At 45.8% G+C, this 26,643-nt stretch overlaps 1 protein-coding gene across 2 annotated transcripts in view; it reads right to left on the reverse strand.

The window, feature by feature from the left end:
• Window positions 1-650: 650 nt before the first annotated feature.
• B4GALT1 (beta-1,4-galactosyltransferase 1) overlaps window positions 651-26,643 on the reverse strand; it is a 65,588-nt gene continuing 39,595 nt past the window's right edge. For both annotated transcript variants that reach the window (XM_053297836.1, XM_053297837.1), the window contains exons 3-6: window positions 18,094-18,281; window positions 16,855-16,977; window positions 10,736-10,840; window positions 651-8,621 (exon numbers count right to left, since the gene is read on the reverse strand). In XM_053297836.1, the coding sequence (XP_053153811.1) occupies window positions 8,486-8,621; window positions 10,736-10,840; window positions 16,855-16,977; window positions 18,094-18,281 (552 nt within the window). In that variant the 3' untranslated portion in view covers window positions 651-8,485. The remainder of the gene's footprint in view (window positions 8,622-10,735; window positions 10,841-16,854; window positions 16,978-18,093; window positions 18,282-26,643) is intronic.

Here is a 26,643-nt window from a genome sequence, read left to right on the forward strand (position 1 = left end):
CGCCAGGAAGCCTTGGTACCTAGACATTTAACTGTGTTGCCTAGACTAGGACAGTCAGAGGTAGAGTTACGAGTATTTAATAAAATCTTTACCTCAGGCCCATTTACCCTACCTGTCCCCAATGTCCGACATGACATCCAGTAATTTTGTCAAGTGTCCATTGTCTGACTCCCAAATTTTTGGGCTGGCTAGATCCAAAGCTCTCCCCTTTGGTTGCACCCCCTACTTTACACACAAACAGTCCTCTTCCTGGAGACTGTAAAAAGTAGGAATATACTCCTCCCCACGCCCCCACAAGTATCAGAAACTTTTGCCCCTTTCTCCACTACAAAATAGTGCCCCAGGAAGAAGCTGCAGCATGGACGCCACCCATGTGACTTCAGGCCAAGTGGTGTGGGAACAAGCCACACTTTAGTGGTTTCTCACATCACTAAAAGGTGTTGTCAAAAGGAGCCCCAACTTCAGCCAGAACTGCCAATCTTGGAATGGGAAACATCACACACCACATTGTCCCCTCAGTGCAAAAGAACAGGGCTTCCTGTACTCTACAAAGTCTCACAGCTTAAATAGAAACTCAAGTCAATTATTTACAAAGAAATCATGAAGTGGGGTGGGGAAAGCACCAAAGAATTAAAATACAAAAGCAGAAGCAATTTGTGGTTTTGAACACCAACTTTTATTATGTCTTTAATGTTGAAACTTAACAAGACAAAAATCAGTCCACAGCAACATCTTATCAAATGCTGTCCTAAGAAGAGAATCCCTCCTTTCCTCCCCTTCTATTAACAAATTTTAAGGCACTTTTGTCAAAATCTTTGATGCCGAGAGCTAAAACGTCATATCCAATAACCAAATGTGGTTTCTATGGTAATTCTCCTGATCTTTGTGCACATGCACACATATAGGGCAAAGCTAGTAATCTTAGGCAACTTAAAAGTTGCTTGCATAGTATGTATATCTGTAGGATATAAAGAATATTGTACTCTACTGTTCTGAGCTTACACAAAGCTCAGAACAAAGAAGGCTGCATAACTGCTCGAGCTCATTTGATCAGCATTTTAAATGTCTACAGAAATCCAACAAAGTGCTAGTTTTTTCAGAGTTAAAAGTGGTTTGAGAGAGGGATAGTTGCTCATGCACTCATCAAGGTCATTCTCACAACCGGGCGGACAGGGCAGGCTACAGAGGCCCGCCTTCCCCCACAGACAATCTCCAAGGACAGTCTGGGCATGTGGATCATGCGCCCAGACAGTCCAGGGAGCACACTGACGCAGGGCCTGGGACACATCGTTCCAGCCCCCGGAAATCCCACAATGTACTGCATGGGTGCACGGTACATTGTGGGGTTCCCCCCCAGCGATAGGTAGGCACCCATCAGGGCTTCAGCCACACCATCAGGGAAACCTGGTTAAGGGAGCACTCGCTCCTGGACCTCGTTTACGAGGCAGGCTGGCCACCAAGATGCCACAGGCAGCTGCATGCCTCCTGGAAGTTCTTATGAGCAGCCAAGTCCCGTCTTGGCTTCCTTAGCCCAGTCTTGGCTGCTTGTGAGAACAGCCTATGATCAGAGGCAACAATGGAACAGAAGATGCTCCTGCACACACCATGGGAAGCGAAAACAACTTTCAGCTCGTTTAAAAACGATTGTCTGTCTTCATATCTCTGAAAGTCATAGGACTTCAACCTAGGAACTTAGGCAGCTGCCATATACTGAGTCAGACCATAGGTCCATCTAGCTCAGTATTGTCTACACAGACTGGCAGCTGCTTCTCCAAGGTTGCAAGAGAGTCTCCGAGGACTCTCTCTCTCAGCCCTATCTTGGAGATGCCAGGGAGGGAACTTGGAAGCTTCTGCTCTCCCCAGAGTGGCTCTATCCCCTGAGGGGAATATCTTACAGGGCTCACACATCTAGTCTCCCATTCATATGCAACCAGGGTAGACACTGCTTAGCTAAGGGGACAGGTCATGCTTGCTACCACAAGACCAGCCTTTTGCGTATTTTAAAAAATACTAACATATTTATGAAAGGATGGGCACTCTGGTAGCTCTCTAAAACTTAAGAGACAGATAATTTTGGCAATAGGTTAATCATGCTCCCCCGCCCCCACATTTCTTTTACATTCTGGATCTAAAGAAGAATTATTAATAGGGAGCCACTGAATAAGAACAAGAAGCCGATGCTTCTAAAGCACGCACACACACCAGGTTGCCTGCTGGGCCTGTTAATTTATTATGGACTGAGTTGACATTTCCTCCTAGAAACAGTCTTGGGTGTGTGAATGCCCACCTCACCACTACAATGAAAACATATGTCTGATCCAGGCCATAGTGCATGCCTTTGAGCACAATCATCTCCTGCTTCCACAACTGAACTCCTCCCATATTTTTTTCTGGGCTTATCTGAAAGATACTGCATTCAGACAGAGATGGCACCAGAGGAGTGGGAGAGTACCCAAAAATAATTGCTGGGTCTAAATCCTCCATGGTAACAAACACCTGAACAACAGACCCCTCGTTCTAAATCTGTCTAGCTGGTAACAAATCTTGAAATTTTTATTTCAAAATATCCTCACTGACCTCTCAAGCTAAGAGTCATTTCTAGAGTGACTGCAATCCTGTCCAAACATGAAATTAAAGGCGATGGGGGGAGGGGTGGGTAGCGGGGGGAGGGAGACAAATAAATCTCCAGTTATAGACCTTTGGGCAAGATACAGACTAAGTTAGTCTTTTCCCATTGAAATTAATGGGAAAAGTTTGTCATTTATTTAATAGTGTTTAGTCATGACTAACTTATTCTGAATTCTGCCTGTTTTTTAGTTCTGGTTTTATATCCAATAGTGAAAGGCTAAGCATTTGGCTCATGTATTTGGCTTGTACATTTAAATAAATAAGAGTGAAAATTGAACATGCATGAAGACTAACAACAAAGAATCTCGAAGACCATAAAAATCCCAGCAGAATAAAGCTAAATAAAAGCATGTGAACATTCTTTGTGTGCCTTTCCCCCTTCATTCAGTCGAATTAGAACAAATCACACAAGTCAGGGCTTCAGTATGTGGAATTCACAGCTTGTATTCGCTCCAGAAAATACTGTACCTTCCTTCCCCAACTCCTCTCACTGTAAGAAGAGATTAATCACCAGACCAAAATTCTCTAGATATGGGATCTCCTGGGAAATGTTCAGTCTTTAAAGATGGCTTTATTTCAAAGCTCGGGGGGTGGGGGGGCGGGATCCAGCATTCAGATATATGTGGAATTGCACACTATGGTCATTCAGTTCTCTTTGTGGAAAGGGGAACAGGCCCCGGGGGACAGGGAGTGAGTGAGTGGGACCTGCTCTAACCTTTCTCACACACATCAGAATTGTTGTATATGAGAATCAGGGCATTCCATATGGGACCGTTTGCGCTCATGTATGAAAACAGAGAGATTCAGGATTGCTCCCTGTGGCACAACTGTAGCGCCAGCTGTTTATTGGAAAGGCACTATGACAGCAGTTCCTAGCATGGCTGGCAAGCCTCAAAGCAAGAGTATTAGTAGAAGAATGTTCTGGATAACTAGACCAAGAGGTAGGTTTTCTCTACTTCACTGCCGTTGTTGCCCCCAAACCAGCAGGAAATTGCCACATGTGTGTCTTCTCTCATTGCAAAAGCAACGCCTATTTTGCAATAGCAGATGAGTCAGTGAAAGCTTTTCCCCCTCTAGTTTGTCTAGAATGGTGAATTGTGGACAGCTTTCCCTTTGGCAGTGCTCCGGAGGAAGTGAAGCAGAAAAGACTGGAGTTGTTTTATTTTGTTTTGTCTCTGAAGGGGGTGGGTGGGTTGCACTAGGGCAGAAATGGGGATAACCCTGCACCCAGGGGTTAAACATGCTTGGGCCCGGCCATTGCTGCCTGAGGTAAGAATTGCTTAGAAATATGGCAGCCATGTTCCTCCAAGGCACTTAGCTGAGGTCAAGAGGCTCAGGGTGGTGCTTCTGAAAGAAAGAGGAGGGAGTGCAGGAAAGGCTTAATGCTGAAGCCTCCCCACCATACATGAGCCGTTCTGAGCAGGCCCCACAATGGTTTGGGAGTGCCTGACACTCTAAGCATAGCTGAAGCTAAGCAGGTGTGGATCCGTCCCCCGAATGGGAGACTACTGGGAAACCCATGTAAAAGTAGAATATAGATATTATTTCCCCCAACAATATACAGTTATAAATAAATATTGAAAAAAAGTATGTTCTGAGCAAAACCCAAGAATTTTGAGGTTCTAGGACAGGGATTACAATTTGACAATCTAGCAACCCTGCAATCTTTCCCCATGGACAATCTGATGGTGGGGGGCAGTGATACAATAGCCAAGCAGGCTGGAGGTTTCAAAGGTATGCAGTCACTCAGATTAAAAAAAAAAAAAAATTAGATTTGGAGACGTTGACCTAAACTCTCAAGCACTCAAGATATACTAATCAATACAGAAGGTGTGACTTTGCCACACTTTTAAGTCCCAACCTATCCATGGAATGTACAGGCAAGCTCACAAGGGTGGCTTAAAAAAAATAATGAAGTGCATAAACCCCCTTTTAGTATGATTTAAACATGTCTTTGCCTGCTATACTGATGGTGTTAACATGCTGCTTTATGGTACAATTAGTTTTTATAGATGTTCCTCCATAATATCTTACTAACATGTTGTAATAATAACAATGACAGGACATTTCAAGTTTTACATACAACACTGCAAGGAAAATAAATGTTTGCTTGACATTTATACAATATTTAGGCTTTTACAGCAGTAAACTTATCTGACAAGACATTTTAAAACAGGCCACTTTGTGATCCCACAATTGCAAACTACAATATTTGCCATTCCTTACTGAGAAAGAGGTTGCACTGTAACAGTATAAAGCAAACTGAAACTGTACATTCATTTTTAAGGCAATCCGGTCAGGATGTTTAATTTTACGCCAGTTGTATTTTAGGCAGTGCCAAGAACAAAGAGGCTTCACTGAGCAATTACACATTGTAGTTCTATTGACTTCAGTGGGGTTACACCACTGGGTCACTGCCTCACCCTTTCTGTTTCGATTTACAGAGGCAGTGTGGGCTTAGGCTGCCTGGTGGAGCAAAAAAATAAAAATAAAAGGTGAACCCTTACTCCCCCTGCTCAATAAGGTGCTTCCAAACAGGGCATTTGCTGTGCTTACCCAGTGCACCCAAACCCTTCAGCTATCTATGGCTAGTGCTTGCCCTGAAACCCTGCCCATCTGTGGGCTGTGCATGGGTGCCATTTTCTACAAACAGAATGGTGCAATGTGGGCTCATGAAACTCCTCTGCTACATCCTACCTTCTGTTCTCAGGGATTGGTTCCATGTGCTTCTAGTTGCATGTTCCAACTGCAGACTGGGGGTCCAGCCAATAACAGCAATGCCCAACACCATCCAAAACTGCAGCTTGCCACTCACTTTTATGAGGCTCTACCACACCAAAGACCTGTTCCCTCCTTATATTCGGGCAGAGCTGCACCTAGGTGATTTTGGAGCCTGCTTCTAAAGGCCTTTGGAGCACTCCCCACCCAGCTGCAAGTTAAGCATCATTTTTGAACACAGAGGTTCTTGAGGGCACAAAACACACCACCCAGGACAGACTAAATACCATTTGGCGGGTGGGGGGCAGGGGGCATGGAGGTCCTGGACTTCGAAGTCCAGGGGTAAAAGCGCCTCTGTATTTGGGGAGAACTCTCAGTCTGGTATAAAAGCCGAGCTGCACATAATGTTACTCACATGGTATGTAACTCTGCTCTGATTGTATAGAACGCTGAAGGGCTCCCTCCATAAGCAGTCCCTACAAGCAGGAGTAGCTAGAAAAGCTGGCTTCCCCACCCCTGCGCTTCTGGGAAGGAGGGAGGTGCATCACATTCACTCTTGGCTGAACACCTGCTTGTTAAATGGAAGAAGGTGTGGGCTGGCTAGGTTTCTTGCTCCTGTGGCTAATATTCCCTGCTCCTTTCCCTCAAATTCCCTGCTCCACTTGCAATCTGCTGTTGGAAATCAATGTCCCTGCCCCCACATAGGGCTGTGCATGAGCCCTGTTACTGAGCTGATCTCAATCTCAACTATTCTTGCCTGGTGCTAACAATGATCAAGACTACATTGGAAATCAACTTCCTCCCAGCAACTGCAGCATTTCAAAATGCCACCTTTCCTTGCCTGGTACTGCCCCATTAATTATTATTATTATTACTACTACTACATTTTATATCCCGCTCTTCCTCCAAGGAGCCCAGTACTAAGTACTAATAAGTACTAGATACTTATGTTTCTCCTCACAACAACCCTGTGAAGTAGGCTAGGTGCCAGGAAAAGAAGCAAAGTCATGATGTTACATCCTTTTACTAGGGCACAACTGTTCAGGGGTGGGGGAGAATGGTTACATCCTATTACTACAGGGCATGGCCATTTAGTAATGCACCAGGAAAAGGACACAACATCACAGCGCTGCTTCTTTTCCTGGTGCATTACAGGGCAGTACTAGGAAAGGAAAGGCATCGTTTTGAAATGCTGTTACTGCAGCTGCCAGAAGGCAGCTGGATTCTTCAAAGAAGCCAGCTCTCTCCAGTAAAGGTAAGCCCACCCGCGCTTTTCAATTCTGTTCAATGCAATACTGATGCAGTTCAGTACGGCATCAAATCAACTGCCAATATTGGAAAACTTTTCTCTGGAATCAGGGGAACAATTCTCTGGAATCAAACTGATTATCAAACTGATTATTGATGTGATGCACAGTCCTAGTTCTGTAGAAGCAGAGCAGAGCTACCTGCCATGTGAGTAACATAACGAGGCTGTTATCACACGAAGCCTAAACCAGGCTACGGAAGCCCAGATCCCAGGAGACAGTGCTGCCTAGCCCGGCTTTTTAGTCTGGCTTTTAGCCTGGGCTAACGGTGCCAGCGTGCCATTAACCCAGACGCCGGGATCCTGTGTCTTCTCGGGCTGCGTTCAGCCAGGGGAAATACCGAGATGGGCACCAAGAACACCCATCTCCTGGGAGAATCCCCCAATGCAGCATACTCAATGCGCAGTGCATTTGTGAGATACCTGGAAGCTGGGACGCGGGACAACAGATCGTCTGCAACTTGTAGCTCTAAGGACTGAAACAGATGTGATGTGGGCTACTGATATAAGCATTCCACACACACCCCATCACATTTAAATGCTCTTACCTTGTGGATTGGCCCATTTGCATACAGCCTCAGCACGCCAGCAATTGGTGGCCTAGGCAGATGTGCTATTGGCATACTAAAGCTACATGTGAGTGGGCTGATCCATGTAGAAAGGGCATTTAAACATGATGTGATGTGTGCAGAACACTTTACCCATGGCCTGCATTGGACCTGTTTTGGCCTAGAGTCTCAGGCTCATGTGTACGCCTGCCCATTCACTTCATCATGGAGAGGGAACATTATATGATTTGGATTGTACGGTGTATATCTGAAGCCAGTATGAAAATCTTTGAAAATCTGGGGGACTTCATTTAAGTGGCAAAAGAGATTGAACTGCACTCAACTATGGTACAGTCCAGTGCATTTCTTACTATCTCCTCTTGGTAAGGAAGCACAGTTATGAGACTGAGAGTTTTCCCTGCAACGTACAAGTGAACAGTACTTTGCACTTTAGCTCAGAGTCTAAGTACTTTTGCTACAGAAAGCTATTTTATAGCAAAGAGGCCTGAATTATTAAAATCTCCTCTGCCAACAGAACAAAATTTAAGACCACTTTCTTTTGCTATGCACAATTTTAAAAACCTGTTATTTCAATTGCAATTAGGCAAGAATGAATGATTCTGCCTACACTGAGGGAAAATACATCAGAGCATGTAAACTCATACAACTTTAGCAGCATTTTCCAGTCCTTCTTACTGTAATAACAGTACTGAATTTTTATAAATGTTATCTAATTTGAAATTCAAATTGCAGAGTAGAAGGGGAATGGCCCATAACTGCAGAATATATAAATGAGCTGTAAGGCAGGAACATTTCCCAGGCTGTGTGCAACTATTACTTAAAGTGGAGAGTACTGCAGTAAACATGTAAGGCACAATCCTCCTGGAAGGTCTCTTGTGCAAGCCCCACTGAAAGGAATGAGAGCTCTACAAATGCATACGTGCTTTTGCAAAAGTTTCATTCTTTTCAGTGAGGTTTGCACAGGAGACCTTCCCGGTGAATTGTGCTCACCAGTCTCCACCATTCCCTGAAAACAGACATATTTACAAACATCTATGTACAATATTGAAAGTGACACATAACAAGAGAGAAAGAGCTAGAAAGGTTTATACAGAAAAGTTTGGGATTAAAATTCTCATTGTCCAGCCAACTGAAGGGCCATGGAATGGCAAAACAAGGCATTATTTCTCTTGTTCACTATAATAAAGACAGCAGGTATAAAATTCCGATAGGATGAGCAGAGCCTGGTTAAGTTCTCCACATCTTCCATTGCAGTTCTCCAACACTAGCTCTTTGGTGATCCAATATCCACTGTGAGTTTTGTATACAAAGGGAGTTTCTCAGTTTTTACTACCTTGTATGTCAGACTGTTTAAGCCATCAGACTTCATTGTCTCCTTTGTTTGTGCAATTTTGTTAAACCTGAGGACACAAAAGAGATCCACACTTGAGAAATACAGTATCAACTTACAATCAGCATCTTCATTTTCTCTCAAAAGTCAATGTTGGTTAATTCTTTTTCATAAGGATGAAGTGTTTCATGGTCAAATGTTCAGTTAAATGAAGGACTGGGCACCATATTAGTACCACAGAAAGACAGGTGTACATACAATCAGAGTAGAAGTTAGGTTACCCTCTTTTGTGTGGCTGTGTGAATTCACAAAATTCCATTCAACCCAGGTTGCGCAAAGCAGTTACTGTTACTGTAATCTGCTCATAACCAAGGTAGGAAGAAATGAGAGCTTGACTGGACATGTGGATCCATTTGCCCTGTTTACTAGGCCATCGGGTCACAGGCAGCCAGGGAAACAATAAAGAATTGTGGCTACAGGGGCTGCTGACCATAGATGTGCCACTCTGCAAAGCAAGCTCTATGATCCAATCTATGCAGCTGTTTCAGTAGGACTGGGCCCAACTCCTGCTCCTTTGTGGCCAGCGGGCAGCTGCTGATGTAATTAGACTTTCCAGTCTACTGGCAGTGCAAACCATGCTGAGAAGGCAGGGAGGCCTTGGAGGACTTTTCATGCTTGCAGCTCCCAATGTCTGGCTGAATTGTGTGCTTCCTGGGTTTGCTGACCCAAACAGAGGTTCTGCTTGTGTGTTGCTACCAAGGCAGGAGTTCTTTAACCCTCCAAATGGTCATGTGAAAGTTCCTACTATTTTGACTAAACCAACCAGCAGCAGAAAAACAGGTTCCAAGTTTCATAGACATCTTCCATTAGAACAACAACTAAAAATACTTAAGAATGTAAAAGGGCACAAAGAAGCTCTTATGTGTCTACTCGAATTTAGGTCTAAGAGTCAAACTAGACAAGAAGGAGATAGCCACATTTGTTGCTCACATGGCTGCCCTGTTTGCTTCTAAAATGGAGGGGGTAGTGGCCACTGTTTACAACAAAAGATGCAGGCAGACGAGGGGTGTGTGAACTTCCCCGTGCCTTATCGCTCTGTGCTCCATCTCTTCTAACACTTTTCTCTCTAGCCCATCTCACTTCGTATCAGACCAACTTGATTTTGACAGCTGTATAAATGGACCCTTTGAATGAACTGCTGAGGAGCATTAGGGGAGGACCATAAAAAGCTTCTATTCAGGTGGTGGAAGAGATTAAACAGCTCTTTCCCTGGGTCTTGTTCATGTAGAACAAAGTGGTTGCAGTGTATCATGGGAAGAGCTCACTTGGGATCAGGGACTATCCTCGGAGTCAGAATGAGCACCCAGGTCACCAATTGCTTATTCGCATTCTATTGTACCTGCTGTATGCTTGTTATTAATATATCCTCTATAATAAAAGCCTTGAGTGTGATCCCGTGTCCCTGTGCCCTTGTCTTTCTCAGCCGTTCTGGGCATGCGCGGAGCGCATGCCCAGAACGTCCGAGAAAGATACGGCCGCAGAGACACGGCGGCCATGTTGGAGGAGGAGAAGTGGCGGCCAAGGTGCGGCCAAGGCAGCGGAGCCGCGGCCTGGCTGCGCCGCCAAAGCTGGGCGGGGGGAAGAGGTGGCAGGGGAAGTTGGCCGAGGCGGCGGCGGTGGAGCCGCGGCCGAGGCCTGGCGGAACTGCCAAAGCCGGGCAGGGGAAAGAGGACCCCCCCACCCGAAACCACCGCCAATGGATGGGGTGAGGAGGCAGCAGGGGAAGCCGGAAAGGGGAGGCCGGCAGTGGCGGGGGCCGTTGCCCGGCCGGGGAGACCGCCTGCGGCATGCAGGCTGGTGGCAGCGCGAGGGGGAATGGCAGCGGGGGGCCCAGAGCGCACAACTCTCCTAGCGCCCGTTAATTTAACGGGCCTAAAATAACTAGTTTATTATATTTTTATGGTTTTGTTGAGATCTGCCTTGGGCTTCTTTTTAGGAAGAAGTGACTTTAAAAATTAAAAAATAGCCCAAAGAGCCAACATGTTAGGAGACCACTTTTGTACTTGTACTTGAATTAAGAACAAAAAATTTAAATATCAGATGAAAGAAGAGAGTAGAAAGAGAATACGATTGTTTGGAATAATATGTGCATTTGGTCAACAAAATATAGTGAGAAAGACCTACCTCTGTGGGTTGGGCTCATTTTTATTGTCTCTTGAATGGCGAATCATTCGACATTTTCCAATCGCAGCATCTGGGCGGGAGATCCTCATGCCTTTAAAAACCAACCTGCAAATGGAAACAAATGGAGGGGTTTTTATTGCTACAAGTGCAGACCTCAAGCCACATGCTGCTTGAAATCTCCTGTGTGGTGGAGGTAAAATGAACATTAAAATAAAAACAACAGAACTCCTTTCAATGGAAAAACATTGTCTTCTCATTATATTAGAACATTATATTTTGAAAGCTACATAGGGCCAACAAGAGTCATTTATTTGCAAACAAATATTTGAGTTGACCCATTCCAAGTCGGAACTTGGAATGCACATCCCTAATGCAAAGTGTCAGGCTCTGTCCCTCAATCTTCCACTTTCTGTCAGGTCAGTGTGACAGGAAGCCAGCAAGAAAAGGGAACCAATACACAAGCAACATTTCTTGGCTTTCTTTGGATGCAAGTGGCTGCAGGCTAAAATCCATAGTACAGTTTGTGGCCAAAACACAAGATAGTTAAGATCTTCACAAATATGCCACAGTAAGAAAGCCAATAAAGGCAGGTGTGATAGTCTAGCTGAGATTTATGCCCAGGAGCCAGGAGGAAACCTTTTACTGCCCAGCTTAGGCTGTGATGTAGCCAGTCACCTGGTCAGCTGTGGCAAATAAGAACTGCTTCCGAGCAAACACACATGGAAGTATTACAAAAGTTTGTTCTTTACAGATCACCAATAACTAATACAGGTATATGAGGGCAGATGGACTAGTCAACACTGTATTGGTTAGTCGTTTATATGTAAGGCTGTATTAGTATCAATGAAGCCAGACTCTTATGTCAGAGGTAGAAAATTGGTCACTTCAGTAATAAACCTTATATGACTCATTCACTCTTTGTGCAACTGCAGGACAAGGAGCCAAGATGAGAAAACAGGCCTGAAATAGAAGTAACTAGCGAACCCCGCACAGATCACCTGTGCGCTATTTGGGTCACACACTCCCACGCTGGCATGCCCAGCTTTCTGGCTGGGCTGGCAGCCATGGTCCGCCCGCTGCCCGGTTTGCCCCCTGCCTTGCCACCGCGGCCGGGCCTGAAACCGCCGCGGCCTTGCCTCCCTGTCGCTGCCTCCCTGCCCGTTCCCTCCTGATGCCACCGCCTGACCCACCGCTGCCTCCTCTTTGCCACCGCTTCCAGCAGCCAATGGCCTCCTGTGAGCCTCTGCCACCCAGCCAATCCGGAGAGCCTCCGCCGCCTAGCCAATCTGCTGGGTTGCCAGGACGCATCCCCATGGGCACATCTACGAGGATTAATATAATAGATGTGCATAAGAGTGGCTTAGAACAATGGAAATAAGATGTAACCATTCCACTTTCCCCAGTAAGTTACCGACCGCAGTGCCTAGAAATAATGACGACGACTCTGCTTACACTAATATGCAAAGGTTTTTGGTGTTCCACCCCTGTGCATTCATAAGAACACATTTCATTCCCATTCCAGAGCAACCATGCACTTAGGATTTTCTCAGCTTAATCAAGCACAGAGTACACATCCAGGGTTAAAATGAAAAGTGAACAGCAATGTACTATTTCATGATGTGTAAGAGAGTTTTTTTTAATCTGCTCCATCAAACCTGACCTTCCCACTGGTCAAATAAGAGTTCTAAACCACTGTTGCTGGGATCAGTGTGCCTCTTTTATGATTATTCTCAAAATGCTTTGAGTTAAAAAAATATATTGCTTCTTAAAAATCTTTTTCTACTGCAGTTTGATAGAGGTTTGCCATAAAACTGGCCTGCAAGGATACTTAGCATTCCCCTGAAAAAGATTTCTCTCTCAGAACAGGTTGGGGATATCAGTAAAATAGACATAAGAGTCTTAGCAGCTGTTCTTTTTTCTCTTCTTGGGTGTCACAGTCTGGGGCATAGCTGCATTGATCCTCTTTTTTGCGTCTCTAAATCACTGCCCCATAACTGCAGTCTGGCAAATCACACGAGAATTATAACTCCCTGATGGTGACTTGTTCGTGCAGTATAAGGCTGCTGATTGGGCAGGAAAGTCCTAAAAACAACAACCCCAAACCCTCACAGGAATAGTAATAGAGTTTCAGTGACCTACATCAGGGGCGTAGCAATGTTGGAGTGGGCCTGGGGATGAGGTTTTTAAATGGGCCCCTCGCTGCGGGCTGGCGGAGGCCCTGCCTGCCACACCCATGTCTGACACTCACATGTAGTCTCCCATTCAAATGCAAACCAAGGAGGACCCTGCTTAGCAAAGGAGGCAATTTAAAAACAACAACAACAACAACAACAATATTCAAGGGTAAGAGCATCTCTGTATGGGGGTAATAATCCTCACCTACCTCACCAGATGGCAATAGGATGGCAAGGTAATGTATGGGCAACCTTTTGGACCCTTTAAATCAGGAGTGAGCAACTTTGGCCACTGTGGCTGAGGAGGATGGGAGTTGTAGTTCCACAACAGCTGGAGGGCCAAAGTTGCCTACTTCTGCTCTAAAGCAGAAACACCTTATATTTTTTATTTATTTAAAGGACAGCTAAAGCTTGCTGTGTTTCTCTTTTCGGGCCAGTCCCACAAAACGGTGCATTTATTTTGTAACACATGGCTCATGGCTGATTTCCTGGATATTTCAATAAATGGCAGAACTGATACTAAAAATAAATGTTTAAAAGGCTCCTTGTAAATGAATAAAACAAAACAAAGGGCTGCTGATGAGTCAGCCGACCCATGAACCTAAGTTTCACGGAACCTTTTGTGGGGAATCCCTCAGCAGTGGTTGGAATTCTCTCGCCTTCCTGCTTGGCATGATTTCACCCTCTTCTGGAAAGCTGACCAAAAGGGCTGTGCATCAACTAGAGAGGCAAACTTTACATTTAGATTCCTTTTTTGTTTTATTTTCCCTCTTTGAGCTGGAGGAGCCAGTCTGATTCTCTCCTCCTGTGCCCAGCCCTGATAACGCACCTAACTATTATCTTTGCATGACAAACATCATGATCACTCCCTTTATTTCCAATTGTTACTGTCTCTGAGCTGCTCATGATTCGGCTGGATTTAATTGCTTGGTTTGCCTTCACCGCCTGCTCCAAAAGCACCACTCTCCATAAGTTTTGCTGCCCGCGCCATAACAGTCTGGATTGAAGACAGTAATGAATTGCTTGCTTGCTGCTAGACTAGTCTGGTCCTCTCTGTCTCTCCTCCCTGATCTCCATGCAGAGCTGCTTGGCGGGAGCAGCTGATCGGCAGGGGCTGGGGGAAGAAGGAAGCGTCCAGCAGGCTGCTTAGCTCACAACTCCGAGACAGGCAGCAGAAGAAGAGGGAGACTTAGGGGTGGGGGGGCTTGCCTTGGGGGTCCCTGGGGGTCCCTCAGAGCTGTTGGGCCAGGGGACATTTGTCCCCCTTTGTCCAACAGACCCTACGCTCATGGCCGCATGATGTGCAAGGCAACATTGGTGTTACCAATTGTCTGGCGCTGTTATGCACATAAAAGCTGGTCCCAGTGGTGTTAGGAATGTAAGAACATAGGAAGCTGCCTTATATTGAGTCAAACCATTGGTCTATCTAGCTCGGTATTGCTACACTGACTGGCAGTGGCTCTCCAAGATTTCAGGAAGAGGTCTCCCCCAGCCCTATCTGGGAGATGTCAGGGAGGAAACTTGCAACCTTCTTCATGCAAGTATGTAGATGCTCTTCCACTGAGCTCTGGCCTGATCCCCTAAGGCAGGGATCCTCAACATTGGGCCCCCTGATGTTCTTGGACTTCAACTCCCATAATCCCCAGGCCCAGTGGCCTTTGGCTGGGGATTATGGGAGTTGAAGTCCAAGAACATCTGGGGGCCCAACATTGAGGATCCCTGCCCTAAGGGGAATATCCTACAGTGTTAACATGCGACTACATCCAAATGCAAACCAAAGCAGACCCTACTTAGCAATGGGGACAATTCATGCTCGGCATCACAAGATCAGCTTCCACCAATTCCTTTGGGTTTCCAAGAGGCATTTGGTGGGCCACTGTGTAAAACAGGATGCTGGACTAGATAGGCCTTGCGTCTGACCCAGCCAGGCTGTTCTTCTGTTCTTAGTTGTACAACTAAAATCACATGTGCACACTTGTGCAATGGAACGTAGATAGTTTACAGTGTAAGTTACATTGTGCAAGGTTGCATACGCTGTTTTAAGTAGTTGTGCAATGACACTCCTGCCCAATACTGTTGGGCCTGGCTTTTACATGCATAGCAGCACTGACCAATCAGTAGCACTGGTTGCCTTATGCATCATGTAGACAACCAGTATGGCAACCATACTAGGTATGACGTTGGCCAGGTTGCCAAGTCATACAGCAATGTAGGTGGTCATCCTGTAGTAGTAGTTTTATTTGTATAGATTTCATTTCATGTGGCTAGGCACTCGCCAGCAATGCCTGACTGCAAGATTTCTCTTTTTCACATGGACACACAGCCCAGCAATATACCACAGTACACTGTCCTGTCTCCCATCACCATAGTGATGGCTACTATTATTTTTCCATTTCTAAGCTTAATTAATGGTGAAACTCTAAACACGCTTACCAGGGAGTCGTAAAAGTAATGCTTAGCATTTGTATGGCACTTTTGAGTGCCACTTCACATGTATAAGCCTTACAGCAATCCTGTAAGGTAAGTCTTTTATCCCATTATTGCAGATGGGGAGACTGAGGCTTAACACAATACTGACTTCCCTAACCCAACGGGTTTATAGCAGAGGTGAGATCTGAACCAAGGGACTTCCTGACTCTTAGATCAGTATAACTCTTCGCCCCTACACTACAGCAGCTCTCAATGAGTTCAAGGAAACTTACTTCCAAGTAAACATGCACAGGACTGTGCTGTAAGGATTCGTTTGGAACATGTGCAAACTGAGAAATAAAATGAGGCCATTCACATGGGGCGGCGGGCAGTGGGGGAAAGCTTGTTTTACTCACCTTCCCTCCAGACGAGCAAGTTCTTGTTTTGGGAGTGCGGATCGTGCTCCCATGCGAGCAGTGCTGGGTGGTGCAGCATGCAGCTCTGGAGGCTGGAATGACTTGTTCCGGCCTCCGGGAATCCCACAATGCACCGTGTAATACGTGCGATGAATTGGGGGATTCCCCCAAGAGCACCCGTCTCTGTCTGCAGCTGGGCTGGAAACAGCCCATGCTCGCACATGAGCAGGTAGTCCGGGTTAAAGGAGCGCTTGCTAAAAAGCTGGGTTAAGGGAGTCAGGCTAAAAAGCTGGGCTAGGCGGTACTGCCCAATCCTGGTGGTTCTCACGCACCGCCTTCCGGAGCCCGGGTTAGGCTGTGGGTGAGAACAGCCTCAATATGTCCCTCTTAGAGCCTTATGTTATGGGAAGCTGCCAGATGCCACTGGAAGTGTTCTTAGTTTTTGAGAGTCCTGCGTTTGAGCCAAAACTCTGCCAAGGACTCAATGTGTAGCTTTGGTCAAGCCACATTCATTCACTCATTATCATCATCATCATCATCATCAATAATTCGATTTCTATACCGCCCTTCCAAAAATGGCTCAGGGCGGTTTACACAGAGAAATAATAAATAAATAAGAGGGATCCCTGTCCCCAAAGGGCTCACAATCTAAAAAGAAACATAAGATAGACCCCAGCAACAGTCACTGGAAGTACTGTGCTGGGGGTGGATAGGGCCAGTTACTCTCCCCCTGCTAAATAAAGAGAATCACCACGTTAAAAGGTGCTTTTTATCAAGTTAGCAGGGGTTAGCAGTAATCTTCCAAGTTAGCAGTAATCTTCCACATCTACTAGATAGCTATGCTAAAGTGCTACAACAGCAGGAAAGGAAGTCTCGGGTTGGTGAAGCGGTGGTTGGTAACACAAATGCTACAACTGGAGATATGTTCCAAGGAAGACAAAGTTCTTATTTGCATAGTTGCAGCAACAAAACCATGAAAGCTCAGCATATATTACACACAGGAGAAAGCCACAAGTGCATGATATTTTGCGGTCAGAGGCACTTTTGCCTCTGTTTGCAAAAACAAACTTATCTAGACAACGAAAGAAAGCTACATTAAACAGAGGCAAGGGGGACTTACCTATTATAAATGTCATCATCTTCGCCACCCCAGCCCCAGTAATTATTGGGGAAACCATTAATGTTTTGGAATTGCTCCTTGCTTAAAGCAGAAACGCCTCCAAAATACTGAGTATAAGGCAGGCTGGAAGGGAGAAAGAAAGGTCATTAATAAGACAGGTTTCTGTTACTACCAAGGAAATTAGACAGCACCTCTGGTCACAAATCTAAACAAACTATGAGGCTGTGCACACGAGCAGTCAAACCCAAGCGAGGGCAGCCCAGCCTGGGTTTGGCTGCCCGTGTGCACTGCTGGGATGAGTGCGGCCCTCGCGGGTAGCCCGACTTTTAACCTCAGCCTTTAGTCAGGGTTTAAGGGTGTCAGCACACCCTTAACCCCGGGAGTTGGGAACATGTGTATGCACACAGCCTGAGCGTACAGAGAGTTGGGTGCCTAGAGTGTCCAGCTCCCAGGGGAATCCCTCAATGCTCTACGCTCATCACGTAGTGCATTATGGGATTCATGGAGGTCGGGAAAACGAGTCTCGGCCTGCACTGATCTGCGCTGCCAGGAGCAGTGCAGATTGTGTGGGTATGTGGCGGCGAGCTGAAGAATCCAGCCACTGTCGTCTGGCGGAAAGATAGGTTCATCCTGCCACCACCACCCCTCCTGCCCACCTGGTTGTGTGAATAGCCTTAATATCAATTAATATCAGATAATCTGTTTCAGTACAAATGTTAAGAACCCTGCCTCCCAGTTGCCTTCCCAATAGATGCATTAGGATAGAAGAGTGCAAGATTTTTATTTAAATGATTGAGGAGTCTCACTCTAGGCTTGGCCACAACCTCAGAAGAGACACTTTGGTTCAGAAGACAAGGTCTTCCCAGATCTCTGACGACTCCCTGTACAATCCAATACTATTACTTTTATACCCCTTCTATAGTCATAGCTGTTTACTACCTTCTCATTGGACTTCTCACCTTTTATATGGCCAGCTCCCCTACAATTCCCCAGATTTTGTTACGTTCCACTACGTCAACCTGCAGGATGAGCAAGTGGTGGCAGATAATACTTCTGGCATCCAGGTCACTGTCTGAGAACAGGGAAGTTGGCCAGCCTTGGAAAAGAGTACTCCAAGTGCAGTATGGGTACTCCACCTGGCTATAAATCCCCCGGTTATTAAACCACCCAATATAAAAAGCTACATTGCCATATGATTGTGTGCTAGTTTCAGATATAGGTTAGCAACTGAGCTCTTACCGAAATCCAAACTTATCCATGGACACAGAGAGGTGCCTGGGTTGCTGGTAACATTTGTAGGTATTTCGGTCGTCCATAGGGATCAGGTCAACATCGCTAAATACAAAGCAGTCATAATCATATTCTTTCAAAGCTTCCGTGAAACCTACGTTCAGAAGTTTTGCACGATTAAACGTTTCTTCTCCATCCTAATATGAGAAAAAGAACTTTTTAAGTACCAGAAATAAATGTTAACATACAGGAAAGCAGTTCACATGATCATTAATTGGGTAGGACAACCCAGCATCAAGAGCTGTGCATCCTCCTGATTTTTGATTGTGTGCTAGTAAAAACCTAGGTAGGAGGAATGGGGAGTGACAATGATAGTCTGGGAGGCTATTCTCACAACCGTGGAAAACCGGGCTAGGGGAGACCAGATGGTTTTCCACTGTCGTGTGCCGCATCGGGAGCTGCACGGCTCCCAGCTTGTAGCCCATCTAATTACCCTTCCCCAAAAATGAGGTTAACTGAGATAGTGTGCCGCTAACCCCGTTTCCCTGATCACAAGTCACCACGGCGCAGCTCTGTGCTGCAGTGACTCACAAGGAGACCCCCCTGACTAAGAGGCTACAAGAAGCCTCCCAGCATCAGGGGGCTCCTCAGAATGCCCCGTGAACTTGCACAGGGCATTCTGGGACTTCCGGGGGCCAGGCGGGCCCCAATCCTCACCACCCCAACTGGCTCCGTGACAGAGCCAGTAATCACGTGGGCGGTTGATCTGGCCACCCAGGGAGGAGGCAGCGATCATCTGCGGGGAGGTAAGCGCTTTCGGGCTTCCTCCCCGCAGAAGGGGGTAGCCTCCTGGAGCGATCATGAGGATCGCTTCTGGGAGTGATAGGCAGCATCGTACCAAGCACTTTAACAAAGGAGGAGGGAAAGCATTCCCATCTCACAGATGATTACTCCCCCTGCCTAGGTTTTTGCTAGCACACAATCAAAAATCAGGAGGGTGCACAGCTCCTGAAGCTGGATAAGAAATTTGTCCTACCCAGTTTAATGACAGTGTGAACTGTCTTACTATGTATTTCATCCTGAGCCTATAGAAGCAGCAGCACAGACATGCAGGGGCAAAAAGCTCATTTAAGCCTGCCATTCACTATTTTTTCCTGACCAGTTTACCTTAAAGTTATGATCAGTTCTTCTAACCTGGAGGAAGCATGTTTTTGTGGCCAAAGTATTTACTGATCCTGCCTTCTCCACAAACCTCTGTTGAAACCCTGGGTGGGCTGAAAGCATCAACATCAACTCACAATTATTGTAAGGAATCTCACATTGCTCTTCATTGTCTTAAAATAGTATGAAGGTGGACCTCATTATCTGCAGGGGTTCTGTTCCTGCCAATTTCTGCAAATAACGAAACTGCGGATAATGAGTCATTGAGTGAATGGGAATTGTTGGGCTGGGCTTCTGGAGAGAGAGAAAAGACAGAAAAAAGGCCCCCCAAAAATTGGCAGAAATAATTGGAATAAAGTGCCATACTGTGCTCTGTGGGCCTCCAGCTGTACAGCAATGGCCCTCAAATCTGCCAATTCAGCCAATTTTCTACGAAGAATGGCAGGGGAAAAATATTTTTAACAGAAAAGCCACAAAATAGCTCCTTTAAGCACAATGGTGGCCAGAAATGACCTCAGAGGTCATTTCTAGTGAACTAGGACCTACGGATATGTGAATTTTAGACCTTTGTTTAACCATGAATATTGAGGTCAGGTGCATATCCTCTGACCGCAGATACATGGAACTGTGAATAGTGGTCCATGAATAGCTCAATAGTGTAAAGTCCTCCCTCCAGGGGTGGAGTCACCACTGTGTGGCTGGGACCAAAGAACCCAGATGCCACTCCCTGTGGAGTCACCCCATTCAACCTAGCCACAATACTACTACTACTACATTTATATACCACTCATCAACCAAAGTTCTCAAATCAGTTTACATAGAAAAATAAATAATACATCAAGAAGATGGTACCATGTCCCCAAAGGGCTCACAGTACTTTTAAGTACTTTTCCTCCTTACTTGCTCGTGCCCTTGGAATGGGGAGAGAAAGTGAACTAAAATAAACACACCACTGTGAACAAAATAAACACAAGTTTGAACTGATTCAGTAGTGCTCAAGGTGAAGCAATCACTCAACAAATTTGTCATGGTTGAGCCCAGATACACTTAAAATACAGTACTGTATTTTGTACTGTTTTTATGCTTGTGTTTTAATTTTTTTTTTTAATCAGATTTGTTTTTATATTTTTTAGCTCAATGTTTTAATGTGTCTTTTTTATAATGGTGTTTTAAAATTTTATTGTGAGCTGCCTTAGGATTTTCTTAATGAAAGGCGGGGTATAAATTTAACAACCAACCAATCAATCAATACAAACCATGTTTTCACAGTTTGTTTATGTGAAGTGACTGCACTGAGAAAAAGTAGGGCTGCTTGCTATGGACTGTTGCGGTGATTTGGTCCGAATTCAGACTGAACCACTGCTCCACGATCCGGTTCGGTCAAACCGACTGACTTGGCCGGTCAAACCAGCTTGAACTGGTTCAAAGCGGTTCGTGATGAAACAGCTCGAAACAGCCTGGTTTGCAGCAGACCAGTTTGATCACAAACCAGTTCTGCACATCCCTAATAAAAAGCTTCATATTAATAAGTCCACAAGCTGAGCCCTGTCCATCCCCCACCACTCCCATTCAGGATCTCAGCAGCTGAACCAATGCAGCCTCTGCAACTGCTTACAGTGCATTTTCACCTCAAAGTCAACTCTTCATAGTGCCCAGCTAGTGGTGTCATGAGTGGGCACCATGAGGCCCAATCCATTTGCAGAAAACTCATTTTTGCATTTTTCATAACAAGCACACAAGTAGCTCATCTCCCCACAAAGAAAGGCACTGATAGAAATGTAAGTACTTCTTATGGTGCAGCAGGGAAGTCACCTGCTTAGAGAGCAAGAGGCTGCTGGTCCGAATCCCCACTGGTGTGTTTCCCAGAATATGGGAAACTCCTATGTTGGGCAGCAGCAATATAGGAAGGTGCTGAAAGGCATCATCTCATACTGTGTGGGAGAAGTCAATGGTAAACCCCTCCTGTTTTCTACCAAGAAACCCACATAGCTCTGTGGTCATCAGGAGTCAACACCAACTCAACCTTTCTTTACTTTTTAAAACCGCAGTTCATGCTAGCACTTAGATTTAGCAAGTAGAGCATTTGTACTAAAAAAACACATTATGCTGCAAGACAGCTCTCTCACTACTTTGTTGTAAAGACTTCTTATGAAGCACTGGTGCTGCTGTGCTACAAACTTAATGCAGCACCTCCACAGAGAAGGGGCAATTTTAACCAATTCCCTCTGTCCCCAGAAGCACTCCCTGTGACCTCAAAGTAGGTCCCTGAGGGCTGTGAGACCCTCAGGGACCTACTTCCCAGTTGCAGGGAGAACCTCCGGGGCAGGGGAGATTGGTAAAAAAAAACCTCCCTGGGTGTTGCATTAATCTGGAACGCAACAGCAATGCCTGCATAGCAGCAGAGCTTTAAAGGAAGTGCTGGTGCTTGCTTAGTCAAGATGTCAGCCAGTGATGATAGCCTAATATCCCTCTTGCATAAGGAGGGACAACCATACTGATCTCGCCCCCTTAAACTCAGCAGTGCAGATTTCCCCAAAGCATTTGCAGCATCCCCCTCATTTTACTGAACTTCTTCCGCTAAACGTAACAGCTTATATCTTCAATCCCCAATATGTATTTTTCTTCCCACAGAATTGTCTTTCCTTCCCTGCCAAGAAAAACTGTGAGGAGTTGCTACTCAAGCTGTTCTTCTGTCTCTACCTCTGCTTATCTTCTACCTAGAAGTTAACTCCAGCATCAGGTAATTTATTTTTTAAAAACCAGTGAAACTAGAAACAACAAGAGCAATTTTGGCAGGGCTAGGCTTCTGCTTGTTTATTGCTTTGAAAAAAAGTTCTTGGAGGAGTGTTCCAATGCTAAAAGTTCTACAGAGCTTCCAAACAAAACAGAACAAAAGCAAAGGAACACATAAATTAGCCAGCCATGTTGTACGTGGCTGCTTGCTACAAAATGTATTTTGACATGTAGTAAAATAAAATGTGCGATATACGTCATTGTGTCCAGAGTCTCCGCATTCCACTGAAAAGCAGCCAGTGGAGTGGAGTAGGGTCAGTGTGTCTCAAGAGTGATTGGCAGCGCATCATATGTTTTGTTTCGCAACACATTACTGGGAGAAGAGGCAGCGACTGAGATTGCTGCTTTTGATGGCAACAACATGTTCCCTCCTCGTCCAGGGGTTGGCAGCCTTTCAGAAGCGGTGTGCCAAGTCTTCAGGGATGGGTGAAGGAGGGCTGCCACTCAACGTGACACTGGCACCACCCACCCCGCTCGCCAGCTGAGCAGTGACGCTGGCCCACCCCACCCCTTCACTGACCATGCCCCCAGCCACCAGATTCGCCACTGGGTTGGGAGCCCCGTGCTGATCGGCAGTTCTCTCCTTCCCAGTAGCATCATTCAGCATCACTGGCTGATCTGTCTCTCTGTCCTCCAGCCAACATGTATGCTTTGTCTCCTCCATTTTGGGAGCAGACAAAGGACAGAAGTTAGTTGCTGGAGGGAGGGAGGGAGAGAGCGCGCGCACACACACATACGGAAGGCTGGCTGCAGTGATGCCCACTGGCTGCCTCCGGCAGGCGTGTCACCACTTGCTGTAGCAGACAGCAGACATCTAAGATCGGTGGCAACGGTTTCTCTGGCTGTGCCAGCTGACTGGCTCTCATGCGTGCACACATTTTCAATTGCAGCTGAAATGAAGTCCTCTACCTGGAGGGGAAATTGTGTTTTTCCAAACACAAAACACTGCAGCCTTAGGGACAGAGAACATAGGAAGCTGCCATATACTGAGTCAAACCACTCGTCCGTCTAGCTCAGTGTGGTCTACCCAGACTGGCAGCGGCTTCTCCATGGTTGCAGACAGGAGTCTCTCTCCGCCCTATCTTGGAGATGCCAGGGAAGGAACTTGGAACCTTCTGCAGGAAGCATGCAGGCGCTCTTCCCAGAGTGGCCCCATCCCAAGGGGAATATCTTACAGTGCTCACACATGTAGTCTCCCATTCAAATGCAAACCAGGGTAGACTCTGCTTAGCAAAGGGGACAATTCATGCTTGCTACCCCGAGGCCAGCTATCCTCCTTCCCTTGAATGTGAGGGAAATGTGATATCCACTGAACATGATTATGCTCCTCATATGATAGCATTTATTGCACTCTTTCATAAAAACTCCCATATAGCCATCATGTCCTGGAGCAGGCAACTTATGGCCCTCCAGTTTATTCGTAACTAGATAGTACAGACGGCAAAGTTCCTAGTTCAAATCTGACCTCAGCCACAAGCCCACTAGGTGTATTTAGGGAAGTCACCATCTCAGTCTCAGCTGCCCATCAGCACTTCAGACAGTGTACAAGAAGCATTCTGCACACTTGAAGTGTATTATTAATGCCAGTTATTGCTGCCTGGGTCTCAGTATACTCTCAGCACACTCAGCAAAATCTTCTTTAAAAACTGAAACACATTACACAAAAGTTATCTCCTGGATCTCCTGGCTTGCTTAGTTAATTTCCTCTCTCACACTTTAAGCATAATTTAGTGAGTTTCAACTTTCCCCCAGTGGAATAAATAACCTAGGAAAATCTGCAGGAAAGAATTCAGTCAAGTGCCTTGAGCAGAGGATGAAAATATATAATTCTTTGATCTCTCTCTCTCTCTCTCTCTCGCAGCCATCCAAAATTAGGTCTGTTATCTTTATCCCGACAAGGCTAAATGCCCTCAAAAGAAAGAGTCTGGGTAGATCAGGCCCTAAAGATGTTCAGAGAATGATTAAACACTGGTAGGATGCCCACCAAATGGCTGACATACATATGAAAAATATGGCTCTTCCCAAATGGCTTTGGCTACATGCTGAGGTCATTCACACGATCAAAAATTGTGTTCTACCCAGGTTTGGGAGGTGTGTGTTCTCCCAATTTCCGGTTTCCCTCCTACCTTGCTTCCACACAACTGGGAGCACACACAGCTCCCAAACCTGGGTAGAACACAGGTTTTGATTGTGTGAACGGCCTCTCTGTCTTTTCTCTTACCCATCCTGTCCTGGCTCCTTCCCCTCTTCCATTCAGTGCCCATTCAACTGGCCCTGGTGATCCAGTGTCTACTTATCCCAAAAACCTTACACTGTGCCCCAAAATACAACCTTAACTGTGCCCCGAAATACAAGCCATTTACTTTGTCCCGTAAAGGCAGTTCACAAATATAAAAACAGATAAAAACAAATAAATAACTCATGCAGCTACAGAGAAGACCCTCTCTGAAGCTGTTTTCATGCACACTCTAACCAGGGCTAGGGACACCCAGCCTGGGCCAGGGCCACCTAGCCAGCTTTTAAACCCAGCTGTTAGCCAAGGTTCTGGGAGCAAGCACTCCCTTATATTTCCATACCTGGGCTACCTGCTCATGTGTGGGCACAGGCTGCTTTCAGCCTGGCCTCACAGAGATGGGCGCTCTAGGCTGTCTGTTCTGTAGGCGCATCAACTACCCATTAGGGGCTATGCTCATACTTCAGATTTGGTTGTGTGATGGTGCCTGACGGGGGAAAAAAGCCTTGTTCACTCATTTCCCTCCATGCATGCTATTTATGGGGGCGGGGTGTGTGTGGGGGGGGACACACAAGCATGCCTGAACACACAAGCATGCCAGGGTCAATGACATGATTCATGTCACATCTGCTTTGGTCCCGAAAAAAAGACTATGCACATAAGCTCCTTTTCAAATGCTGAAATAAACCCATGGATGTTGAGTCTGGGGCCGGCAGACATAGTGATGTTGTTGGGCAGGGCCAGCGAACACAGTCCATCTCATCCCTCCACACATTCTGTGAAGGTATGTGGGAGAGGAACTTGTGCACCTCCATGGTGTGGCAGACTTAGCACAAAATATAAAATCATGCAAGGATATAGGTTGCAGGGCTCCTCTTTTCTTGGCACAGAATTTGGACGCCTGAGAACAGAATTGTAATGCTATGTATTTAGCATTGGCTTCAAGTGCTGGAAAACGCGCCTGCCTGCCTGTGCCTGGTACATGCCTGCAGCAATTGCAAAGAGCTCCCCACCCCCTCCAGTTTCAGCCATGACAAATATAGGAAACAAATTAGGGAGCAGAGAGGTCAGTTAGTTTAAAAGCAACTAGACATGGAAATCTGTGGGGATTTAAAAAGGTACTTGAGCCAGAACATTAAGAGAGAGAGAGAAGATAAAGAAGAAAGGTGAAGATTTTAGTAAAGAAAAGCAAACTTTTTCCTAAAGCATTTCTAAGAGGAAAATAGTTTTAATATTGTTTGTTGTTTGCGCCAGCCTGCTTGTTTCTTGCGCCAGCCTCCTCCTCAGTAAAGAAATTCATTCCAAAAAATTGCCCACATTCAATTTGCACGTATTAAAGAGACAGGATTAACGCAGAGACAATAAAGCTGCTTGAGCATGTGTGCAATGGGGGCACAGGTGGGGGGAGATAAATACGTAACTTCCCTCGACCCACCACACTTCCACCGTGTTCATGCAGCTGCTTCTCTCCCAGCTACAGCAAAAACATGTCTGAAGCCCCGCCGGAAGAAAACTGCAAGGGAAACATGGCAAGAAGCACCCCACCACCACCACTTCTTCTTTCCAGACTGCTGCTTTTCAGAGGTTAGGCAGAGATCCAGGTTCCCAGACTCTGGTCTAACATAATATCCCTAGCTTGGCACTCAGTCAAATTATATGGTGATATTTACCTCCTTGAGGCGGAAAAAGAACAGTTCATTTTGGAACCAAAGTACAGAGGCTCCAGGCTCTCAAGAACTGGTGATTAAAAAGAAAAATTGAGAGGGAACTTGCTATGTCTACAGTCTGCAATAACACTAGGGAACAACTTGTTCAAGGTTTTTGGGAAACTGTCTAGTGTAATCCACTACATAGCTACCAAGCTTTTATGCAACCTATTGACCTCATGGTGAAAACTAATGACCTAGAGATATAAGGACTGCAGTGGGGTGGAGTGTGTGTGTGTGTTTGTGTGTGTGTGTGTGTGTGTGTATGTGTGTGTACTTTCATGAAATATTCTCTCTTCATGAACTACCTGTGAAACTATGTTAGATTAGGGAATCTGAGTTCTCTCTTTAGAAACAGAAGAAACGTACGTGTCTACATTGTTATGCTACACACTGGCTGACATCCAGAGCAATGCCCCACAGACACACCAGAAAGATGCTCCCGTACTGAGGGAAGCTTTTCTAGCTGTGCAGCATCGGACACACAGCAGGGGGAAGCAAATTTCAACAATTTGCGCTGCATCTGAAGAGCCGTGTGTCACCCAAAAATATATCCCTGAGGGCTACATGACCCTCAGGAACATATTTTCAGGTGATATAGGTCACTTCCAGTGACAAATAAGCAAAATTCACTATCCTCAGTAGTGTGTGTGGGCACAGCAATAA

Source organism: Hemicordylus capensis, chromosome 2 (assembly GCF_027244095.1).
Source record: "Hemicordylus capensis ecotype Gifberg chromosome 2, rHemCap1.1.pri, whole genome shotgun sequence".
Taxonomy (NCBI): domain Eukaryota; kingdom Metazoa; phylum Chordata; class Lepidosauria; order Squamata; family Cordylidae; genus Hemicordylus; species Hemicordylus capensis.